The following is a 26,487-nucleotide window of genomic DNA, read 5'->3' on the forward strand; positions in this document are numbered from 1 at the left end:
TTGTTGGATTGCCCCGTTCGAGAAGAGGAAATGATTCTATTTGGGTGATTGTTGATCGACTCACTAAGACTGCCAGATTTATTCCTGCTAAAGTAACTTGGAAAGCAAAACAATTAGCTGATTCTTATGTGAAAGAAGTACTTAGACTACATGGTATACCGATGACAATAGTTTCAGATCGAGATCCAAAATTTGTGGCTCGATTTTGGAATGAGCTACAAAGGGCATTCGGCACGACCCTTAATTACAGCACCGCTTTTCACCCAGCTACAGATGGGCAGACGGAGAGGACCATCCAGACTCTAGAGGATATGCTTCGGGCATGTGCCCTTGATTTTCAGTGTTCGTGGGAGGATATTTTACCATTAATAGAATTCTCCTACAACAATAGCTACCAGAGTAGTATTGGTATGGCTCCGTATGAGGCCTTGTATGGCCAAAGGTGTAGGACACCACTTTATTGGGATACCGGGAGGTCTGGTGTGCTAGTTGGACCAGAGATGATCAGAGAGACCGCTGAACAAGTCAGAATCATTAGAGACCGGATGAAGGCTGCCCAAGATCGACAGAAATCCTACGCAGACCGTAGGAGGAGGAAACTTGAGTTCCAAGTCGGTGAGAAGGTGTTCCTTAAAGTCTCGCCAACAAAGGGAATCAAGAGGTTCGGAATGCAGGGGAAGCTTGATCCTCGGTACATTGGACCCTATGAGATTTTACGTAGAGTTGGAGAGGTAGCTTATGAGTTAGCATTACCCCCACAATTAGCTAAGGTTCACAATGTGTTCCATGTGTCGCAATTGCGCCGGTATGTGTTTGATCCATCACATGTTCTCCAGTATGAGCCAATTCAGCTTGTTGAAAGCTTGCAGTATGAGGAAAAGCCCCTGAGGATCCTCGGTCGAGAGGTTAGAAAACTCCGTAGCCGCACGATTCCACTTGTGAAAGTGCTATGGAGTGGACAGGATGCCGACAGTGCTACTTGGGAAAAAGAGGACGACATGTTAATTAGATACCCTTACTTATTTGAGTGATGTATTTATAACTATTAGTTTGAGTTAGTTTCGAGGACGAAACTCTTGTAAGAAGGGAAGACTGAAACAGTCGTATTGTTAGAAGATTTCATTAGTCGTTTTTAGCGCCTAATTTTTTTTCTTATATATTTGTTCGTTACTAATTATAATTTAATTAGTGATGGTAGTAATTTGAAAAATCTCTACGATGATAAGAAACTTGTTAATTCGTAACATGATTATGAATCGTAACAAGTAACGTAAACTTTGGAGGTAAAACTTAAAGTTGAGCAACTACCCATAACAGTTCAAAAAAAATTTAATTATTACCCAAGCATATTATATAACCATGATGGGAGTAAATTAAATATTTCTCACATATACAAGTGATTTTTAAACATGAAGTACAAGTTACATAACTTGTTACATGTACAACAATTTTTACCCAAACTTTAAACTATCTTAGATAAACCTTTCTTATACCATAATAGACCAAATTGAGGACAAAAAACACTCCAAATCAGCCCCAAACAGCAGCTAATATAGCTGTCCCAAATCCCCTTAGTAGCTCCTTGTTCACTTACACACTCAAGCCAATCACACTACCCAAAACCCCTTTTGTTCTACCCAAAGCTTGTGCATCATTACAAGCATGCAAGAGGCAAATATTTGAAGCAAAAGCACTCAATTTTCTGAATTGTTATTCAGCCATAAATCCCAACACATTGCTCCCAAGTTCATCCATGAACAAACACTAGAATCCTCTAAACTTTCAATAACTAAAACACCTTCTTTTCTCATCAAATCTTCTTCAAAAACCCATCTAAAACTTCTGAAAATTTATGTTTATAAACTCAAATCTCCCATAAAAATAATCTTCATCTTAAGAGCTTTCCATAGACACCAAACTTGAAGAAATCCACCAAGTATAGAGTAAGTTATACTCATTTCTTTATTCCACTAGTTTTGTTAAAACTTGTTCATGTAAAACATTTTTTTTCATTTTTTTTTACATGAATCTTTCTATAAACTAAGATCATTATAAAATGAGTATTTTATCTCTAAACTAAGAAAATCATCACTTGTAAATCTATAAAAATCGGCCACAATAGAAAGTAAGAAGATGTTTTTCCACAAACATATAAATTTTGTTACTTAAAGGATTCAAGTAAATTATGGGACTTAACTAAGTATGTTGCTCAACATAATAAGTATACTCCAAATATGTTAAAATCATCACAAGTATTAGTCTAACAACTCTAACTAGGAAAAGTTAAGTGCATGTTAGAAATCCAAATTTATTATTGATTTTTGGATGAATGCAATATGTTTAGTTGAAGAGTTGGAGTTGAGACTTGAAGGGCAAGGACCCGAAGTTAGAACCGCTTCTAAGAACGCGTAGGAGCTTACGGAATAATTATATAGGCTTGGAGTCGAGGTATGTCACATGGGGTGATTTTTAAAGGATTTAAGAACAAGTTGGGAAAGTTTGTGTATAAACTTTTTTAAAAAAAAAAAAAAAAAAAAATTCCCAAAGAGAAGTTCTTAAATCTTGAAAGATGATGTCAAAATGATAAATTTGAGTATGAAATAATTTATTACATGTATTATTATTGTGGGCATCATGCATGTTGATTTTATAAATTATTGTATGTTTAAAGGCATGTTTAACACTACTTTGTGAAAGTTATTGTGATGAAAATGATTATATGAATTTGAAAATATTTGAAATTCATTTTAAAAGAAATTTTCAGTAGCTATATGTTAAGAAAATTTCTTGGATATTTTTTTTTTGAGATTATTCGTTAAATTGATATTTTAATGGATTTTAAGGTGTTAAATACTCTTATTATAAAACATGGTATTAGATGAACTCTTCATCATCAAAAATAATTAATAAAAATATATTATAATGTCTCCAACAAGATTTGGCCAGAATATATTTAGTTTGGAATTTTTTTTTTAAATTTTTGAATAATCGTTAAATTGTTTAACGGTAAATTGTAAAATGGTAAAATATAAAATAATTACCAAACAATGACATATGGACTTGAAATTTTTATCACATACTCATATGGACAGTAGGTAAAATTGGTAAGAGTTTGGGAAGGTTTCGTTGACATTTAAGGACCTTAATAATTTTTACTCGGTTATTAATAATCGGTAAGTTTGAAAACGGTAAAATACAAAATAAATACTAAATGACGTCTTTTGGACATGAAAATTTTATGAGGCACTTATATAAGCAGTAAATACATGTTCAAAAATTTATATGGATTTTCGTGACCATATATGGACTTAAATAAATTTTATTCGATTTATCGGTAAAATAACGATATTAATTATTAAAAATATTCCACATGATTTTTAATGGTTATTTAAAATTTTATACCCCTTAAAATAGCTTCTGGAATATCATATAAGTTTTTATAATATTTTATTCGGACTCAAATAATTTTAAACCTATTTTATACTATTTATCGATAAAATGTCTATACAAAATAATAAAACATCATACATGAGTTTTATAAGTTCAAATGGCCTAATAAACATATTATATGACTTCTGGAACATTGGTATAATTTTATAAAATAAATTATTAATTATTTACTAATTTATCAAAATAATAGAAAATGTTTATTTATTAGAAAGTGTAATATTGTTAATTAAATTTGGGTAAAAATAAACCTATATAAAAAAAATTATAATTATATTAATAACCTACTGCCTCATAGTATAAATTAATTTTAAATGAGACGGTTTATAAATTTTACGAATTTAAGAGACCATTTAAATAACAGTAAATACCCAAATTGTCGAAAATAATTGTAAGATCGTTATAAATACGCATAACCCATTATAACTTGATGGGACAAACTTAAATTCATTTTAAATAAGGTATTATAATGACTTGATTAATTTGGGCCTTGTTGGAGAATTAGTATGTACTTTGTAAATCAATTATCGATTTTATTACCGGCAAAACTATCTCGTATTTAAGAAAATAGTGTTTTATGAAATCTTCTGTATTAATGATTTTATAGACTTATGAATCATATTCTAGTTGTTTTGAATGAATTTCAAAACCCTTTTAAGTTATATTTACTTTAAGAAGGATTGGAACAAAACATTTTAGTGGTTTCCTTAAAAAAAAATCGTATTGATCTTTAATCACTTTTTGTTACTATGAATTTCCATACATGCTAGTGATGCCCCAATATAATACAAAGGTTATGTTTAATGATATGATTATGCTAAGCATGTTTTACCCATGTGGGAAATATTATGATTTGATTTTGCTAAGTTGCAAATAAAGTATGTTTTGCTATGTGCAAATAAAAGATGTTTATCATATGGAGAAAGTTAATATTTTTGACTTTCAAATGCTATTAAAATTACAAGATATATATTATGTACAAAAAAAATGTTTTAGCCTAAATGGCGGGTACATATGCCACAGCAAATGTTGTGTGCATGATTAAACGGCTCACCAATGCTGAGCGCGTATTGTTCACAATACCATTGTGTTACACTTGCCGGACATGTCGCGGACGGTAGACCGACTACCAAACGAGTCACAGGATGACTCACAGAGTACCCATGTAAACTTATGATATGAGTTTGAAATTGATTTGGATCTATTGAGATCTTATGATTTATGATGAAAAATGAGAATTTGAAATTATTATAGAGCCATTGAACTGGATTTGAATCATAATATGATTTATCAAATGAAAAAGCATATTTCAAAATGAATTTACTCATAAAAAAAAAAGGATTCTAATAACTTGTTTGACGGACACCAGTGTGTTTATACTCAGCCTTTTTGCTGATACTATGCTTTGTATGTTTTTCCAATGGTTTTGTTTTTAGAGTAAACCCCTATGGCACCTCGACGGAGAATGGATATGCGAGCGGAAGTTGAACCCGAGTTGGAGTATGACTCCCCTTTTGTTTAGATCTCGTTATTTTATTTGAGAGACTATTAGTTTAGATTTAGACTAATTTAAGGATGTAATTTGAACTTTGGACTTATTTTGATTTGGTTGTAATTTTCCTATATTTTGGACAGTTAAGACTTCCGTTATATTGGTTGGATATTGGTTTGACCTTTAAGTAACCCCTTAATTGTGTTGGCAAAAGTAAGCTTCCGCTTGATTAATACTAAATTCCAGTTAGTGTTTGCCTTCATAATTCGAGGCGGTTACATTTAGCGTGATATAAGTTGGCATTAGATCAGTGTAAATTGTCAATATATAACTAATAAATTGACATTAGTTTAATATAAATTGAGATTTAGTATGATACAAGGTTGACAAATTGAGATTTAATATAACTAATAAATTGACATTAGTTTTGTATACACAGGGTTGACAAAGACATCTATACTAATTGCAGACCACATCTCTTCTTGTGTAATGGTAAAGAAGAGATCAAGCTTACATTTGCTCACATTGTTGCTATGAATAGGCTTCAATGGTTATTAATGGTTTGAAGAAAATCAGAGCGAAAAAATGCATCTCAAAGAAGAAGTTGTGTGTAGGGGATTGAATAAAAAACAATTTAATTGCGTGTATTAAGAAAATTTATGATGTATTAAATTTTGTGAGATCGTTTATTGTTATTATTTGTATATGTTATGACAAAGATTTTGTGTATCTTAAATCGTTTTACATTTTAAGGATTTTGTGTTTTAATGCCTACTTATATCATCCGTAATGCTTACTTATACTATAGTTAATGCCTAATTAATCAAATTTAATGTCAACTTACATCAGACTTAATGCCAACTTACAACACACTTACTGCCTACTTACATTAGACTTAATGGACATGTATATCAGATTTAATTCCAACTTACAACACACTTAATGCCTACTTACATCAGACTTAATGCCAACTTATAGTACACTTAATACCTACTTATATCATTTCAATGTATATTTATATTATATTTACGTTTCATACTTAATACATACTTATATCATATTTAATACCAATTTACAGCACACTTATTGTCTACTTACATCAAACTGAATGCTAACTTACATCAGATTCATTGCCAACTTACAGCACACTTAATACCTACTTACATCAGACTTAATGCTAATTTACTTCATACCTAATGCCAATTTACATTAGACTTATTACCTACTTACATCAAACTTAATGCCAACTTACATCATACCTAATGCCAATTAACTCTGATATAATTTGGCACTAAGTCTAACTTAAGTTTGCACTGACCATAATATAAGTTGAGATTAATTATGCTTTAAGTTGGTATTTATTATTAAATTTAATGTGTTATCAGATATTCATAAAGAAGCCTTTAAAAAAAGTCAATATGAATAATATATTATATAAATTGGCATATAATATGATGTAAGTTGGGATTATATATAACATAAGTTGGCATTAAAAATGATGTAAGTTGGCATTAAAAGACGAATCCCGTTAAGCCCGTGTCACAAAATCTTCGAATTCTTACATGAAATCATCCATGTTGTTGAAGATGAAGAAAAACAAAATGGAGGGAAAATACCCATTTGAATATGATATTTTTACCTTTAATGGATCAAAAATTAGAAAAATTTTGTTAGTAATTACCTTACCTTACTTTCCAATGAGTTTTGCAATCATAGCCTTGGAATATATAAGGTTTTCTTGGGGACCGTTGTTGACTACTGAGACTGTTGTTGGGCCTGGACTTGAGGGACCGTCTCTCATAGAGTCGGTCTCTCAAGAGGGACCGTCTCTCATAGAGTCGGTCTCTCAAGAGAGTTACTGTTATTACAAAGAGTACTTGTAATATAGTACTAAACTACTAATTTATACTTTATATTTTCGGTGCAAAGTTTAATAGAGGGATCCGAGGTAGATTTGCCAAATATATTTTGAATCCATAAAATCTAAGAATATAGGATGTTTGTTAATAATTTTTGAGTTACTTATCATCAATCAAATACGTTGTTTCTTAAATGCTTATAGAACACAATCATCACCATTTTTTCCATTGTTGTTTACCCAAGATCGACCGAGATTGAATTATGCGTTGATGGATGAAAAAGAGAGCAAGAATGGTGTGTCATACTGTATTGTACTGCAATTAGATACAAGTGTACAATACTAATTACCTTCTTTTTGTAAATAGATTTTCAATAAATTTTTAGATTAATAATAAAATAATAATTTTAATTTTTTGTCCAAAAAAAAATTATAATTATAATTATAATAACAAGTGTTTTCCTTATATTTTTATACCAAACAACTAATAAGTACAACCCTTACCATTACCTTTACCCTTCTTTATCAATTCCCTTTCCATTACATTTTCTCTACTCATACCAAACACCCCCTAAAATATAAGTGATCACTTTAATAGACCAGCCTAATAAAGATGGTTTTACCATGAGACCATCTCATTTAAGAATTTTTGTTAAGGTTATAATTGATTACTTCTAGTTTATAATCAATCACTTTTGAATTATAAGTGATAACTAAGGTAATAAGTAATCACTTTAAGATTATAAAATGATCATTTTAAATCTGTAAGCAATCACTTAATGATATAATTGGTAACTTTAAAAATATAAATGATCACTTTGAGGTTATAAGTGATCATTTTAAGGTTATAATTGATCAATTTGAGATTGTAAGTGATCTCTAATGTTATAAATGAACACTTTAAGATTATAAATTGATCATTTTAAAACTATAAGTGATCATTTTAAGGTTATAATTTGTCACTTTAAGATTGTAACTGAACGCTTTAAGGTTATAAGTGATTACTTTATGATTGTAAGTGTACAATGAATCAACCCAATAAAAATCGTCTCACCGTAAAATCGACTCATTTTAGAATTTGTGATTTATGATTATGAGTAGTGGATAATTTCCATTTTTGTATTAGGGTCCACATTTAACAAGTTTAAATTTGGTTTATCAGGTCAAATTTCAAGTATTGTGTTCGTCAGGACGAACTTTAAACTTAATTTTCATCATTGATTTTTACCTGTTGGTGACCTAAGTATCATGTCACTTGTTGACATTGTTGTTACATTGACAAGTGTGTTACCATATGTACAACCAAATCAGATTAGGCTATCATGTGTATAACCAAGTTAAAAAATGAGCCTCGTGTATAACCATGTTAGAAAGTGACTTGATGTTCAAGTTATTAACATGTAAAAGTTTATTGGATGAAAATTAAGTTTAAAATTTGTCTCAATAAATATAATATTTAAAATTTGACCTGATTATCTATTTATGACCAAAATTAAACTTGTTAAATGTATTTTTCCAATGGATAATATTTTTTTCGTGTCTCGTACTGAAATCATGAGAAGCAATATGAGTTGTAATAAAATCACTTATGGTAAATAAAAAAATTTACAAGATAATTTTTGGTAACCATGTAAAACATGCGTAGAAACTAATATTCAAAAACAAATTATGCAAAAATGGCAAATTGAATATTTAGAATTCGGGAAACAAATATATACTTTTAATATAACAATCACGCATTTGAGATTTGTATATTAATTAAATTCTGTAAAAAATGGAATTTGGAAATTTTATGTAGTGTACGTGTACAGGGACAAAGCTAGGATTTTGAATTAGAGGGGCTAAATATTCGATATACCAGCAAACTATTTACTATATAAAAAACTAGTTAGATTATAAAATTTTTTCAATCACACAGATTGAAATAAACTTGAATCATAACAAAAATTATATTCAACAAATACAAATGAAGATTCCCTATAATTATCCCATTTGAAATAAAAATCTAGCGTTTTTCACTCAATTACTCGCCTAGTAAGTCTTCAAAAAATAAAAATACTATATTAAAATTAAAATAGCAAAAATATAAACACACTAAAAAGAAATAAAGGACAAATGTAAAATTATGGAAGATAAAAAGTAATGACATTATAATATAAATTTATTAGTTCATAATTTTTGGTCCTTTAACCTTAAGATTCATGAAACAAATGTCATACTCCAACCATTGAGCTATCATAATTTTATATTATAATTTTGCATTCTTCAAATTATATATCGTATATTGGTAAGGGGGCCAAAGCTAAAAATACAAAGAATCGCTTTTTCGGCAAGGATGATTGGGCCTCCCCCAGCCATAAGGTAGCTTTGCCCCTGTATGTGTATCTGAGATTTTTTCTTTAATACGTAGTGGATAAACATTTTGTTTATTCGTGTGGTGACCCTAGCTTGTAACTTTTTCATTAGGTAGACAAAATATTAAGTTTTTTTTGTTAAATTTACGTTATTTACCAACATAAAGAGCTTTTTTATAAATGAAAACGTCGCGATTACCATTGTTTTCCTTGAAACAGAATGATCAATTTGTATTTTCTTGAAATAGAATTGTCAATTTTAGAAATAGATTGAGCATTGATAGTTTTTACTACTATTAATCCATTTTGTTAGTTGTTGATATTAAATGGTAGGCATGATAATTGAAAATTGATGTTATTTTGGTCAGAAAATCTCTTGCTAAGTTTAATAGTCATGTCTGCAATCATTTCATTTTCTTCATAAAATTTATTCCAACACATAACCATTTAGAGAAAGAAATAGGTAATAATGAAAAATTATGGACAAAAAAATTTTTGTTGATCAAAATGTCATTACCATGAGAGTGACATTACACTATTAGAATGTTTTGGCTTGACATTTCTTATTATTTGATGTGCATATACAAAAACAAGGATGAGCTAAGTATAGTAACTACAATATACATACTCCCTTCTATTCAAGCTAGTAGTCTTATTTAGTTTTTCACGCTTGCCGTGGTTATTTTATAAAACTTAATATCTCTAATTGTTCTTAATTAAAAATTATAAAAAGTTGATATTAACAATCCTTGCATTGAGGTAAATCAAATAAGATTCCACATAACTATTTTATAACTTATAGATTAAAAATAAAATACAAAATAAGAGTAATAAGTGAATAATGCAAAACATAAATGGGACTACTAGCTTGAATAGGAGGGAGTATTACACAATATATTCTAGGAATATTAACATAATAAAATCTAAATATTTTATTCTATTAAATATTTAAATATCATATTCTATCATACATGTAATGAAAATTTACACTATAAAATTTTCTCATTACAACCATTTGGTATTAATTACTAAACAGGCCATAAAGCCATTCAATGACTATCATATACATGACCTTACCTTTGTAAAAATGAATGATTATTTCCAACTAACCTTTGATAGAAAATAATTGCTTATTCGCTTCAATTATAGTCTATTATGATATGAAACTAAGTCTTTAGCTTTATCTACAATGGAAACATATAAGTAATATAATCATTGTAGACATGATTGGTAGAGTTGTTTGTATAATAAAGAGGTATCTCTTCACAAGAGAATTTTTAACTTTTAGTTTCCATGAAAAATACTTGAATATAGTATTAGGCGGTGTAGAATTGTTTATATAATCCACATGTGATCCCACGTTGAAAAATTAGAGAGAGATTGACTAACTTATTTACTTAGTAAGTTACTTCTCCTAATACCAATTAGTTTTAAGATATAACTTCTTCGGGTTATACATTTTAAGTGATGCTTTTCTTGTAATAAATTGCTTTTCTTCTTGTTTCTTGCTTGCTCTTAGCTATGCTCTTATGTTTTAGGTGATGCTTTGGTGCAATTTAAGTTAGGAAAATTTGCTCAAAATAATCCTAACTATCACTCATTGGCAAAAATAATCCCAATAATCACTTATTTTTAATAATCCCAAATATTGATCACTACAGTTTGTTCATAGCATACCCATCCCCTTTTATTGTCGGTTACAACCGGTTAAAATTATATCGTTGGTATCCCACCCCTTCGCTCTTTTTAAATGCTTCTTCTTCCCCATTACTCCTCCCTCCATTGATGAACTTTAAAACCCAAAAAAAATTAAATTCAAAATTATAAATTTTGCTTAATCTGAAAATTTTCTAAATTCTTCCAAATTCTGAAAATCTTTCTTAAAAAAATGAATTCTACTTATTCTTCTAAGTTTTCAAACCTCAAATCTAGGGGTTCATTTTTATGGAGGAACCTTGACTTGCTACCATGGTTTTCCTTAATGTGAATTGCCAAACGAGATACTAGGCCGGGAGACAAATTCTATGGTTGTCCAAATTGGCCCGTAAGTGCTAAAAAAATTCTAAAAATTTTTCAATATAATTTTTTTTCATACATATAAATCATTAATGTTTGCTTGTGTAACTATTAAAGGATACCAACTGGAAATTTTTCAAGTAGGAAGATGATGTTGAAAAATCGGGAAATGAGATTGACAAGCATGAAAACTTGGAGGTTGAAATTGGAGCTTTACTTAACAAAATCCAGAATTAAAGCAAAAGAAGAATATTATGGAGGAGCTTGTTACATCACTCAAAGTTGAAAATGCAAAGCTAAATAGCACAGTGAAGGCCTTAGCTAGGGATTTTAATTGTTTTTTCCTGGTTCATCTTGTTTGTGCATGTAATTTTTTCTTAAATAGTATTGTAGAAGTTTGTTTGATGTAATTGCAATCAATGCACTACAATGCATTATCAAAACTGATGCACTACAAAGCTTCCATATATAAGCAAATATTTACAACAAAAATAATACTTAGACCAACATTTCATTACAATCACATATAAACTAACATAAACAAACGTATATGCTACCATAAGTCTTAGAAACACTTCTAAAGTACTACACATCCTTCTTTCCATTTGAAATTTGATTCTTAAGTACTGCAAATATTTAACATTGACCTTGTTCTTGTATTTGGTCCCTACAACAAAAAAAATGAAGCAAGTTAAAACAACTTAGGAACTATTGCCAAATATTCAACTTTTAAAGATTATTTACCTTGTTTGTGGTTGTGATAGTACTTCCTCTTCCTCCTCTGCCACTGATTTCACCCGTAACATTGACTGCAGCTCCAGCCCTTCCATCAATTCCACCCCTTCTTCCACCAGCAATACCCCTAATAGCACCCCTAACTCCTTGCCCTGCTCTGATTGTTTTCTCACCTCTACTAGTGGTTGAAGGTTGGGCAAACACTAAATGATGTAAAGGTTGCTTAGTGGGTGTTTCACAGGCAGTAGAATCACATTTTTTTGGTCTACCTCTTGGTTTTTAGGCTGTGGAGAGATGTCTTGCACCTTACCCTTGTCAGGGTATTTTCTGTTGTTGTGGTTAGTGCTTTTGCATAAGCTACAAGTCATTTGCACACCATGCTTGGTCAGCATGCCAGTATGTTAGGGGTCTTCATGGGCTGATTTAAACCAAGATTTCTTAGGTCTACCTGGACCTATTTTTATTGATGTGGGAGGGGGGTTGCATTGCATTGTTAAGCTAAGGCCAGTGACTTTCTCCTGCCAAGGGACTAATGCTACCACTATATGCAACTAAATAAGACTCTATTGTGTAGCTCTTGTCCACATAGGACTCAACATCCTTATGCAAATAAAACAGCGCAGCCATAGAATGACAACATGGTATACCCTTTAAGTTCCATTTTCCACAAGTGCACTCTTTTTTTTCAGTATCAGCTTCCAAGGTATTATAATAACAAGCTACCTGGAATCTGGTAGCAGATGCAGGAATCACTGAACACTTAGTGGCTTCCTCTTTCTCTTTATCTAACAAATCTTGTACATTAGGACAAAGTTCCCCATCCCACTTAGCAGCCTGTTTTTTTTTTTTTGTTACTAGTCTTTTCATCATCAATGTCCTAATTTTTCTAGCATGTTTATAAGATGTTTGACCTTGCATTCATGATGTAATTGTGTAACACCCCGATATTTTCCCCATTTTTTTTTCTCCGATATATTTAATAATATACTAGTAATATTATATATATATATATATATATATATATATATATATATATATATATATATATATATATATATATATATATATATATATATATATATATATATATAGGGTCGCGTTCAGGTGAAAACCAAGGTTCTGTGCGAACCGTGAGAACCAAAAAATGTGTTACCTTTTTACAGAAAATGTGCTACTTTCAGGTAAAAACTGTGTTACTTTTTTTTTAAAAAAAATCTGGCAGTTTTTCTGAAAAAACTGTAACTGTCTGGAAAAATCACACAAATCCAAAGTAACACGTTTTTCTGAAAAAAGTAACACCTTTTTGTATAAAAAGTAACACCTTTTTATGGTTTTCACGGTTCTCATATATTGATGGTTTTCACCTGAACTTCTCCCTATATATATATATATATATATATATATATATATATATATATATATATATATATATATATATATATATATATATATATATATATATATATATATATATATATATATATAGTTTATTTATTATTGGGCTTGGTCATGAGATTTGCAATCCCTTTTGGCAATTACAATTATTTGGGCCCAAACTTTTCCTTAACCCATCTTTTATTTTCAAAAAAAAAAAAATAAAAATAGGAGGGACTCTTGGTGGAGCTTGTAACTCCCTTAGGGTAATGAAGGATCAAGGCATTAATCCCATATAATTAACCCTTCCTAATTCTTTAATCATTTTCATTTTTACATCCTTTCATTTCTAAAGTTTCCAAGGACAAAAAAAAAACACATCATTTCAAAATTCCTCCTAATCCACATTCCTAACTCCATTACACTTGATCATTAGGTGTTTTCCTTTACAATTGTAAGTGTAATTCTTAATCTATGTTGATTCTTAAGTTTTAATTTAAAATTCTATGATTATTATATGTTTTATCTTATAATTCATGTTTAATTTAAGAATTTAAAATTTCATGTATGATTTTGGGATGTATTTTTCTATCTAAATTGATGAAGAATGTTTCTTTTTAGAGTTTTTAGATATGCATATATGTGAAGAATAAGATTGGTTTGTGTGATGGGTGATTTTGAAATTTATATATAAAAATGAATGTTAATGTAAAAAAAAATGTGTATAGTTAAAGAAATTATTGTTGAACAATGAATTTAATCTCAAAGATGGTTCAAAAGAATTATATAAATTTGGTCATTGATATTTAATAGGCAATGTAACATTTGGAATTCATTTGTTGATGAAATTTTGGTGAATCCCGTAGGGTTAGAAAAATGTTAAAAAAAAACTGTTTATGGGACACTTTTTGGCTTGAAAATAGGTTAAAAATACTTAGAGTACATTATGAATTATGAAAATTGATACCCGGGGGTTTTGACGCCTTCCGGACGCAACGGTGAAGTCGGATTTTCAGTTTGACAGTTTTAAATTCCGTTTCTGGACAGATTATGTATGCTGTCCTGTTTTGTGCGTTTACCATGTTATAGTATGTGATGGATGTTCATGATGTGTGTGGTATTCTAGGTGTGGTTGTAATTGTATGTGTGTGTTATGGTTGATTTGAGGAAAGTGTGTATGTGTGCTTATTTCCCGAATACAATTGAACCTTGTAGGAAGTCGATTCGAGACAGGGAATTGAATAGGACGCTTGAGAGTTGGTTATCTTGCTTAAGGTATGTACACGCAGCGAAGTTCGCATTTAGTCCGATGTATCATATAATAATGGTATACAAAAGTAAAGCATGGATATATATAGTATGAATAATGTTATCTTTCTGAATAAATAATTTTTTATACATTGTTTTGATAAGCAGAGGTAGTATGACCTCAATAACCTTAAAGTGGACGTAGTATGACGTCAATTGGTGGAAATGAATTACTCGCGGTATATGGGGGCATTATGAGCCACCGCGGGGGTATGCATACTTAACCATAGGCACCGAAGTAAGGCGAGTGTCTATGGTAGAGACTTGCTTAGGGGTTAGCTCCCCCTAATGTATTGTCTCACTTATGGAGATTGGAGTGTACCGGCAGTATGGCTGGATAGTACAGCAGTATGGCTGACTAATCTTTACATGAAAATAGTTATTCTTTATCAGCATGATCGAAGCGTACTTTTCTGTGAATTGACAGCTATTAAATTAAAACTTTCTCTTGTTGTTATTATTTATTTGGTATGCGACGATTGCTGACGTGTACTTTTGGTCTTAACGACCATGCGATGATGTTGTTTCCTATCTGGGCAATGACTAGTAGTAAGTTAAGTTGCAAGTTTAGGGAGTGAGGATTGTCCCTTGGAGAAATAAATCGTTAGGATACAGAAGTCTTGATAAGAACTTCTAATAAAGTTTAAAGAATATTTGGTTTTATGAGGCGATTTTTGTTCTAAAGTTGTAATAAGTAGATTTAACTTTTCGTTCTTATCCGCTGCTAAGAATTTCTTATATCTAGTAGTTCATAATAACACTAATAGAACTCGATCCGCAAGCTTTCCTTAATTTCAAATCCGTCTTTTAACTGCCTTCTAACATCCTGGTTTGACTCGGACGATATTTACTTGTTTTTAAAAGGTCATCTTCTCTTTTCGTACGATCCGAGTTATTCCGAGATGTTACAATTGGTATCAGAGCGGGAGTTTTATTTAGTGTTATTTATTAAAATTGATAGACTAACGCAAAAAAAAAAATGATGACGAGAGTAAAGGGGTAGACATTAAGGGGATATGATGTGTTTTGCTTGGTGTCTTTAAACATGATGTTATAGATAATTTTGTTGTGTGCTTGTTAGATATTTTGTTGATGAATTATGATATTATTTGATCTTGGAAATTGATTGTTCCTTTGCTCTTTCTTTCATTCGTGAGTCAAGGATTACGAACATTTTTTTTATCTGTCATGGATAAAGGAAAAAAAAACCTGCTGAAGGGGAAAGTAGTACCCTAGAAGAACCATGGAGAGCCTTAGTAAATGCAACAGTCTAGGCAGAGATAGAAACATTAAAAATTTGGGACAAGAAAGAAGGAGAGAGTGAGCTAGATTATAAGCGCAGGATGGTGATGATCTATAAAAAGTCTCAACAAGTTTATGAGGGAATAATAGCTGAGGAAATTGCTGAGTTGAATGAGAGAATTGCTCAATTGGAGCGAGAGTTTGATAAATGGGATAGAGGAATGGATGTTGTAGACAATGAGAGATGTAAGAATGCTGAGGCTAGTGGGGCAAGGGCTGAGATTGTTGAGGAGGATGTTCCAGTGGTCGACCCTAACTCAGTTCTGCAGATAGATTTTGAGAAGGAGGATCCTGAGGAGGATCTAGGAGAAGATCCCGAGGAAGTCCCCGAAGTAGGTCTGGAGGAAAATACTTGGGGAAATTCCGAGGAGGAGGCTGAAGAGTTTTATGAGGATAGTGCGGAAGGGGGATATAATGCTGATATGGAGGTAGAAGCAGCTGATAAGGAAGATATTATGAGCGAGAGGGATAATGATATTACAATGTGGGAAGAAATATTACCCGAACCAGAAATTATTGAGCTTTCAGATTCTGAGGAACAACTAGATATGAGTGACTCCCTACCCATAGAGACACCCACTAATTCTGATAGCACATATAGTGACGACTCCGGGGATGCTGATTTTGACCCTGACTTATATGAGGAAGATCAGGATCATATGGATGCATCGCCTTTTACTATATGATCTTGCTTTTGATTGTAGTTTTTATGCTTATGATTTTATATGACTATTTCCACGCTAATAATGATGTATGGATATTCTGTAGAGAAGTTTCTTCTGTTTTGTTTTGACAATATGGTTAAGAAGAACAATGATTATTTGGAATTTTGTACCCAAGTATTTTGGAATTTAATAATATGTTATGGCAGAGTATGCGGGTTGAATTATAATATCATCTTGATTTTCTGTTTAATTATTTATAACCTCTTCTCATTAGCTGAATTTGTGAATTTTGATATATTATGATACTGAAATTTTGTGAATATTGAGCATTAGTATAATTAATTAATATAATTGTTTTTTTTTTATTTGGCGGAAGCTTAGGAGCCGATTAACAGGCTCAACTTTTTAATTCTACCAACTATTAGGATAGACCTCGTTATCTCTAAGAAGTTATATTAGCCTAAGTTTTGTTTAACCTCGATGATGGAAATAGAATATTTATATATATACCTTGTTTATTAAAATGTTGTATACCTTCCATCATGCCTCCATTCTTGAGAAAGAACGAAAATAGAGGTGACTCTGACCGTATACTTCGGAACCTAGTGAAAGCCCTAGCTGGTGCAAGAAACCCCAGACAGAAATCCTTGGAAGAGAGGGCTTCATCGATTAGTAAGAGAATAGCCCAGAGTAAGCCCTCTACTTATGATGGGAAAGGACAACCTTTTACGCTGGAAAACTGGCTTCGAGAGTTTGACAAACTCTTTAGTGTAGTTCGATGTCCCGCAGAATTTATGGTCGACCAGGCTGCATTTTATCTGGTCGAAGATGCTGACTACTGGTGGACACATAGTAAGGCGAGGCTGATAGTGGAGAATGATGGTGAATTTAGCTGGGAACATTTTAAGGGAGCGTTAAGGAATCAATTCTACCCACCTCACGTGAGGACAGATAAGTCAAACGAGTTTGCTAGGTTTGAAATGGGGAATTTAACAGTGCATGAGTATTATCAGAAATTTATGGAATTTCTGAAGTTTTGCCCTGAGGACGTCCCGATTGAAACAAAGAAAATGCAACGCTTCGAATTGGGTTTATCGTACGAGATTCAAAAACACATTGAGACCGATAGGTACGATACTTTAGACCAGTTATATAAGAGGGCAACCTAGATACAAAATGTTATTAGGAAGGAGCAGGAGAAGTTGGCCCATAGTGGGGACAAGAGGAGGGAACCTATGTTCCAGAATGCAGAGAGCGGGAGTAATCATGCACAAAACCACTTTAAGAAACACAAAACCTATGGGGGTTATCAAGAAAAAGTGTACCAGCCAGGACAGTCAAGTAAAGGTGGGAGAGGATCGACATCTGAGGTCAGGGTACAGAAACCACTTTATGGCCGCAATGGAAAGGAAAGAATTTATAACTGTAGGAGATGCCAGAAAAATCATCCAGGGAGAGATTGTCGGGGAGCATTAGTAGACTGTTCTTACTGTGGTAAATCGGGTCATAGAATGTATGAGTGCTATGCTCGATTGGGACAACAAGAGCCTCAAGGGGGGGAATCACAGAGGTTTTCTACAACAACGCTTCGATAATGGTCGGAGTGGCAATGACACGAGAAGTGGGAATCAAAACGGTGGTTGTTTTGGTAGAAACCCTAAACCCTAGGGGTGTCTCAAACTTTAGGTTTCAGAGAAATTAATCCGGAATTCAGCAACTTCAAGGGAATGCTAGGAATGAGAAATTTCCTGGAAAACGAGGTAGTCAAGGAGGCGCTACCCCAGTCTCTCACAATAATGGCAAACTATCAGCAGTTAACGCTAGGGAAGCAGCACAAGTGTCCGATGTGGTCACAGGTACTTTTTGCATCAATTCAAAGTCTATTAAAGTTCTTTTTGATTCTGGTGCATCGTACTCGTTTATTTCTAAATCTAGAGTTAAAGACTGAGGATTGGAAAATCCCGAGAAAACATCTTTCTCAGTCGCTATTCCTTCCGGAGAGACCTTTCATTGTAGTATTTTGTTTTCGTGGGGTGTCAGTCAATATAGGAAAGACAAAATTCTCGAGTGATTTGTTTCTTTAGAAATGGAAGGTCTAGATGTAATCCTTGGGATGGATTGGTTGGGTAGATATAAGGCAGTAATAGATTGTGAGGGGCAATCTGTAACGCTAAGCGGACCCCGAGGAGAGAAAGTTAAATATAGAAAGCTTCCTAAGGACCCAAGGTAAAAATCGTATCGTCATTGAAGGTCAGGAAGTTAATCAAGCAAGGGCAACCGTGGTTTCTGTGTAGTATAAGTAAGGTGAAGGAGCGGGAGGTGCGACTTGAGAACATTCCGGTGGTCTGTGATTTTAAGGATGTTTTTCCAGAAGAACATCCTGGTATGCCGCCGAGAAGGGACGTGGACTTTTCGATTGACTTAATCCCTGGGATAGGGCCAATTTCAAAAGCTCCTTACCGAATGACCCAAAGGGAGATGGAAGAATTGAAAGTCCAATTGGAGGAGTTGTTGGAGAAGGGTTATATAAGACCCAGTGTGTCGCCCTAGGGAGCCCCGGTGTTTTTTGTAAGGAAAAAGTACGAAACGATGCGTCTCTGCATTGATTACAGAGAACTTAATAAGGTCACTGTTAAGAATAAGTACCCATTACCACGGATTGATGATCTTTTTGATCAGTTACAAGGGGCAGGAGTCTTTTCCAAGATTGATCTGCGGTCAGGGTATCATCAGTTACGTATTAAGGAGGAGGATATTAGTAAACCAGCTTTTAGAACCAGATATGGACACTTCGAATTCACCGTGATGCCTTTTGGGTTGACCAACGCACCGGCGCGTTTATGGGATTGATGAATCGGGTTTTCAACGCGTATCTCGATAAATGTGTGGTGGTGTTCATTGATGATATCTTGGTGTATTCTAAGAGCCCAGAAGAACATCGAGAACATTTAAGGATAGTCTTGGAGATTCTGCGAGAGAATCAGTTGTATGCTAAGTTTCCGAAGTGTGAATTTTGGTTAGAGCAAGTGGCTTTTCTAGGTCACATTGTTTCTAAGGAAGGAATTTCCGTTGATCCAGCAAAAGTAGCAGCTGTTAGGGACTGGTCTACACCCCGAAATGTTACGGATATTCGAAGTTTCTTAGGCTTGGTAGGGTATTATCGTCGTTTTGTGAAGGATTTTTTTTTCATGTCGGTCGTCCGCTAACATCCTTGATGAAGAAGGAGAAGAAGTTCGAATGGACCAAGGAGTGTGAGAAGGCATTTCAGTTGTTGAAGGAGAAGTTAACTACAGCTCCAGTGTTCACCTTACCTGATCAATCTTTGGAATATTCCGTCAACAGTGATGCTTCCAAACATGGATTAGGTTGTGTTTTAATGCAAATAGGAAAGTAGTGGCGTATGCTTCGCATCAGCTGAAGACTCATGAGGTGAATTATCCAACACATGACTTGGAATTAGCGGCTGTGGTTTTTGCATTAAAAATCTGGCGTTATTATCTCTATGGTGTCAAATGCAAGATCTTCACGGACCATAAAAGTTTGCAATTTTTGTTCACTCAATCCGAGTTGAATTTGCGCCAACGACGTTAGTTAGAACTTATCAGTGATTATGACTTGGAGATTTCTTATCATGAAGGCCGTGCGAATGTGGTCGCTGATGCTTTGAGCAGAAAATCGAGGCACTCAGTCTCAGCATTAATAACCTCTGAGGAATTGTGTAAGGAGTTTGAGAGAATGAGCTTAGAGATAATCCAAGAAGGGGAGTTGGAAGCCAAGTTGAGTGCATTGTCCATTCAACCTACATTTTTCGAAGAGATTATGGCTAAGCAACTGGAAGACCCCAAGTTCATTAAACTTCGGGAGCAGATCAGTGAAGGGAGAGCTGATGGTTTTACAATTCATGAGGATGGTAGTCTTCGTTTTAAAGGACGGTGGTGTGTACCAGATGGGTGTGACTCTTTGAAGGAAAAATTATTGAACGAAGCTCATAATTCTAGATACTCAGTTCGTCCTGGTGGAGACAAGATGTATCAAGATTTAAAATGCATGTTTTGGTGGTCGGGTATGAAAAAGAATATTGCAGAATTTGTTGCTAAGTGCTTAACGTGTCAAAAGGTCAAGAGTAAGCATAAGAGACCTGTCGGATTATTACAACCTCTAGAAATTCCGATATGGAAGTGGGACGACATTTCCATGGACTTTGTGTTGGGTTTGCCTCGAATAAGAGCCGGTAATGATACTCTTTGGGTTATCGTGGACAGACTTACTAAGTCGGCAAGGTTTATTCCAATGAATTGTAAGTGGGATATGGAACAACTTGCTTGTGCTTATATTAAGTACGTGATTCGCTATCATGGAATACCTCGTACTATTGTTTCTGATCGGGATACTCAATATTTGTCACATTTCTGGAAATCACTACAAAAAGCGTTGGGGACCACCCTTCTTCATAGTACGTCCTTCCACCCAATGACCGATGGTCAGACGGAACGCGTCAATCAAATTATGGAGGACATGTTGAGAGCGATAGCCATGGAATGGCAAGGTTCATGGGATGAACATTTGGATCTGGTAGAGTTCTCTTATAATAACAGTCACCAAGCTACGATTCAAATGGCTCCGTTTGAAGCACTTTATGGTCGTAAGTGCCGTAGTCCTGTATGCTGGGATGATTTTACTGAATCTGTCACCTTAGTTACTGATATGCTTGTTCAAATGACTGAACAAGTAAAGTTAATTCGCAAGAAAATGAAAGCAGCCCAAGATAGACAAAAATCGTACGTCGATCTCCGACGTTGGCCTGGTGAATTTGAAGTGGGTGACAAGGTTCTACTTCGTGTGTCTCCAATGAAAGGAGTAGTTTGCTTTGGTGCTCGTGGAAAGTTAAGTCAACGTTTCATAGGTCCTTATGACATTGTGGAGAAAGTAGGGAAGTTAGCCTATCGGTTAACATTGCCTAATGCTCTGGGTAAAGCGCACGACGTTTTTCACATTTCTCAGTTGAAACGTTACGTTGCATCTTCTTCTCATGTATTAGATCCAGAGGTGTTAGAACTTGATGAGAGCCTAACCTATGGGGAACATCCGGATATTGGATAAGAAGGTCCGTAGTACTCGTCGGAGGGATATCACCATGGTTAAAGTATTATGGTTCAATCACCGCTCACAAGAGGCAACCTGGGAGACGGAAGACTCCATGCGAGAGCAGTATCCTCACCTTTTCTCTCAGGTTAGTAAGTTACGGGGACGTAACTTCGTTAAGGGGGGTAGAAGGCGATAGAATTTTCGCGCGATTTATGTTTTGGGTTGCGTTGTGTATGTGTGTATAGTGATTAAGTTCGTTTTACTTGTTTTGTGGTTATGTATTATCATAAGTGTGGTTTTGGGGTCAAAACCTTTTTAAGGGGGGTAGTCTGTAACACCCCGATATTTTCCCGATTTTTTTTTCCCGATATATTTAATAATATACTAGTAATATTATATATATATATATATATATATATATATATATATATATATATATGTATATATATATATGTATATATATATATATATATGTATATATATATATATATATATATATATATATATATATATATATGTATATATATATATATATGTATATATATATATATATATATATATATATATATATATATATATATATGTATATATATATATATATATATATATATATATATATATATATATATATATATATATATATATATATATATGTATATATATATATATGTATATATATATATATGTATATATATATATATGTATATATATATATATATATATATATGTATATATATATATATATGTATATGTATATATATATATATATATATATATATATATATATATATATATATATATATATATATATATATATATATATATATATATATATATAGTTTATTTATTATTGGGCTTGGTCATGAGATTTGCAATCCCTTTTGGCAATTACAATTATTTGGGCCCAAACTTTTCCTTAACCCATCTTTTATTTTCAAAAAAAAAAAAACTAAAGATAGGAAGGACTCTTGGTGGAGCTTGTAACTCCCTTAGGGTAATGAAGGATCAAGGCATTAATCCCATATAATTAACCCTTCCTAATTCCTTAATCATTTTCATTTTTACATCCTTTCATTTCTAAAGTTTCCAAGGACAAAAAAAAAACACATCATTTCAAAATTCCTCCTAATCCACATTCCTAACTCCATTACACTTGATCATTAGGTGTTTTCCTCTACAATTGTAAGTGTAATTCTTAATCTATGTTGATTCTTAAGTTTTAATTTAAAATTCTATGATTATTATATGTTTTATCTTATAATTCATGTTTAATTTAAGAATTTAAAATTTCATGTATGATTTTGGGATGTATTTTTCTATCTGAATTGATGAAGAATGTTTCTTTTTAGAGTTTTTAGATATGCATATATGTGAAGAATAGGATTGGTTTGTGTGATGGGTGATTTTGAAATATATATATATAAATGAATGTTCATGTAAAAAAAATGTGTATATTTAAAGAAATTATTGTTGAACAATGAATTTAATCTCAAAGATGGTTCATAAGAATTATATAAATTTGGTCAATGATATTTAATAGGCAATGTACCATTTGGAATTCATTTGTTGATGAAATTTTGGTGAATCCCGTAGGGTTAGAAAAATGTTAAAAAAAATCTGTTTTTGGGACACTTTTTGGCTTGAAAATAGGTTAAAAATACTTAGAGTACATTATGAATTATGAAAATTGGTACCCGGGGGTTTTGACGCCTTCCGGACGCAACGGTGAAGTCGGATTTTCAGTTTGACAGTTTTAAATTCCGTTTCTGGACAGATTATGTATGCTGTCCTGTTTTGTGCGTTTACCATGTTATAGTATGTGATGGATGTTCATGATGTGTGTGGTATTCTAGGTGTGGTTGTAATTGTATGTGTGTGTTATGGTTGATTTGAGGAAAGTGTGTATGTGTGCTTATTTCCCGAATACGATTGAACCCTGTAGGAAGTCGATTCGTGACTGGGAATTGAATAGGACGCTTGAGAGTTGGTTATCTTGCTTAAGGTATGTACACGCAGCGAAGTTCGCATTTAGTCCGATGTATCATATAATAATGGTATACAAAAGTAAAGCATGGATATATATAGTATGAATAATGTTATCTTTCTGAATAAATAATTTTTTATACATTGTTTTGATAAGCAGAGGTAGTATGACCTCACTAACCTTAAAGTGGACGTAGTATGACGTCAATTGATGGAAATGAATTACTCGCGGTATATGGGGGCATTATGAGCCACCGCGGGGGTATGCATACTTAACCATAGGCACCGAAGTAAGACGAGTGTCTATGGTAGAGACTTGCTTAGGGGTTAGCTCCCCCTAATGTATTGTCTCACTTATGGAGATTGGAGTGTACCGGCAGTATGGCTGGATGGTACAGCAGTATGGCTGACTAATCTTTACATGAAAATAGTTATTCTTTATCAGCATGATCGAAGCGTACTTTTCTGTGAATTGACAGCTATTAAATTAAAACTTTCTCTTGTTGTTATTATTTATTTGGTATGCGACGATTGCTGACGTGTACTTTTGGTCTTAACGACCCTGCGATGATGTTGTTTCCTATCTGGGCAATGACTAGCAGTAAGTTAAGTTGCAGGTTTGGGGAGTGAGGATTGTCCCTTGGAGAAATAAATCGTTAGGATACAGAAGTCTTGATAAGAACTTCTAATAAAGTTTAAAGAATATTTGGTTTTATGAGGCGATATTCGTTCTCAAGTTGTAATAAGTAGATTTAACTTTTCGTTCTTATCCGCTGCTAAGAATTTCTTATATCTAGTAGTTCATAATAACACTAATAGAACTCGATCCGCAAGCTTTCCTTAATTTCAAATCCGTCTTTTAACTGCCTTCTAACATCCTGGTTTGACTCGGACGATATTTACTTGTTTTTAAAAGGTCATCTTCTCTTTTCGTACGATTCGAGTTATTCCGAGATGTTACAAATTGTTGAATGTTTCTACCATCTTGCTAACAATTACATCACACATACTTTCCTTTTTCACATATGTTCTATAAAAGACATTTGGATTAGCTTTTTTAAATGCATCAACAGCTTTATGGCTTACCTAATCCATATCCTTAACGCCGTCATAGAAATCAGGCTCATTGTAGGCCTTGGCACACTTGCAAGACAAAAATATTTAACTCCACTCCCTTAAAGTGCATGCTCCAGTTGGCATATATATGCCTTGCACATTGCCTATGTTCAGCCTTTCAAAGCTCAACACTTACTGCCCTCAGTATACTCTACATAAAACAAATTCATTACATATCAAAGACAATTGCATAAAAGACATTGCATAAAGGAATTAGGAAAAAAAAGAGTTATCTGATGCTCATCATAAATCAGAGTCCAACCTTCACCATTAATTGGGGTTAAACCCTTCTTCAACTCAAAAAGAAACTATTACCAAGATTCATTGTTTTCCCCCCTCTACTACTGCCCATGCTAAAGGAAACATGTGTTCATTTGGGTCCCTTCCAGTTGCTGATAATAGCATACCCCCTGAGAAAGTCTTGATGAAAAACCATCAATGCACAAGACTTTCCTATAACCATTATACCAACCATTCCCCAAAGCTTCATAGAAAACAAAAAATCTTTGGAACACGGATGGGTTAGTGTTAAGACTGTTAGATAGAATGCTAAACTTACTATGTGAACTACTATTTTTCAAAGCCTCAACATAGTTCATCACCTTATTTTAATGGTATTTCATTGAACCATGAAGCCTCTTATGAGCATTATATTTGACGTGGTATGTAAAATCCCTACTACAAATAACACTGTAATTGTTCTTCATCAAGTCCATAATCTCATTGGATGGAATATTTGGTCTTTTCTTGAACACTTTCAGCATTTGCTCAGCCACTCGTTTAGATTTTAGTCGAGTATTTCCCTCCGTGTTTCTCTGATAGGTATGTTTGTTCTTAACTGACTTCACTGGATACTCAACATTTTTTTTGTCCTAAGATGCATAAAGCCTAAAAGGATATCCCAAAAGACAAACAACACTAAACCTATTCTTATCACTCCCAGCTATTTTCAAAGCTTTCCCCTTGTGTTAGTGCATACTTTGTCACTCCATTCTTAAATATAGTTGGATTTGGGAAGCTAGTACCTACAATCCACTTGAATTTTTTCCGGCCAGTGTGCTCATTCACATCAACATGTAGTTGTTCTTCGTCATTATCCTCATAATCAGAAACACACTCATCATCCCTACCCAAATTCAAAGTGATAACAACATCATCCAATTGATCCAATTGTTCTTTTTCATTCACCCCTTCACTGTTTTTATAACTCTCTTGTTCACTTTAATCTACTTCATTGCTTACACAATAGCTCCCATCCTCACCATCACTTACCCCTTCATTACCATCACTTGACTCATTGCTATCATTTTCATCCAAATCTACACTTCCTTCATCCTTACATGCTTCACTGCCCTCACCCTCAAATGCTTCACTGCCCCCTCCCTTAGATGCTTGATTATCTTCACCCATAGATGCTTGATTATCCTCACCATCAGACTCCTAATTACCCTCTAATAGAAGGTTTTCTTCATGGCTCAGAAGGTTTTTTGGTGCACTATAAAGTCTAGGATTTGAGATAAAAGTGAACAAAGATTAGGGGTTGTGGTCATTTAAGGGATCTGAACTGTTTTGGAGACCACATGCCTGATTTTGTTTTTTATTATCCACTTTGCTTTTTGATGCCCATTTGAAAGTTAACTTTGGGACCCTTTTAGTTAATTCCTTCTCCAAAGCTACATTATCACCAACCTTTAGTATATACACAGCTATTGCCCTAAACTTAACCCCTATCCTTACCATTTCCCTTACACT

The 26,487-nt window shown here is 33.1% G+C and overlaps 1 protein-coding gene across 1 annotated transcript; it reads left to right on the top strand.

Annotated features, from left to right (window-relative positions):
* Positions 1-17,093: 17,093 nt before the first annotated feature.
* LOC130818609 (uncharacterized) lies at positions 17,094-18,146 on the top strand. The gene is made up of 3 exons (XM_057684772.1): positions 17,094-17,492; positions 17,586-17,680; positions 17,738-18,146. The coding sequence occupies exons 1-3, from the start codon at positions 17,094-17,096 to the stop codon at positions 18,144-18,146; spliced, it is 903 nt and encodes a 300-aa protein (XP_057540755.1).
* Positions 18,147-26,487: the final 8,341 nt, after the last annotated feature.

This window comes from Amaranthus tricolor, chromosome 7 (genome assembly GCF_026212465.1).
Source record: "Amaranthus tricolor cultivar Red isolate AtriRed21 chromosome 7, ASM2621246v1, whole genome shotgun sequence".
NCBI classification, from domain to species: domain Eukaryota; kingdom Viridiplantae; phylum Streptophyta; class Magnoliopsida; order Caryophyllales; family Amaranthaceae; genus Amaranthus; species Amaranthus tricolor.

Excerpts from the sequence above, each read along its gene's own strand:
- LOC130818609 (XM_057684772.1), top strand. The coding sequence starts at position 17,094 with ATGCCTCCATTCTTGAGAAAGAACGAAAATAGAGGTGACTCTGACCGT. Across the intron at positions 17,493-17,585 it reads ATCAATTCTACCCACCTCAC|TTTTGCCCTGAGGACGTCCC; the intron begins GTGAGGACAGAT and ends GAATTTCTGAAG. Across the intron at positions 17,681-17,737 it reads AAACACATTGAGACCGATAG|GAAGGAGCAGGAGAAGTTGG; the intron begins GTACGATACTTT and ends AAATGTTATTAG.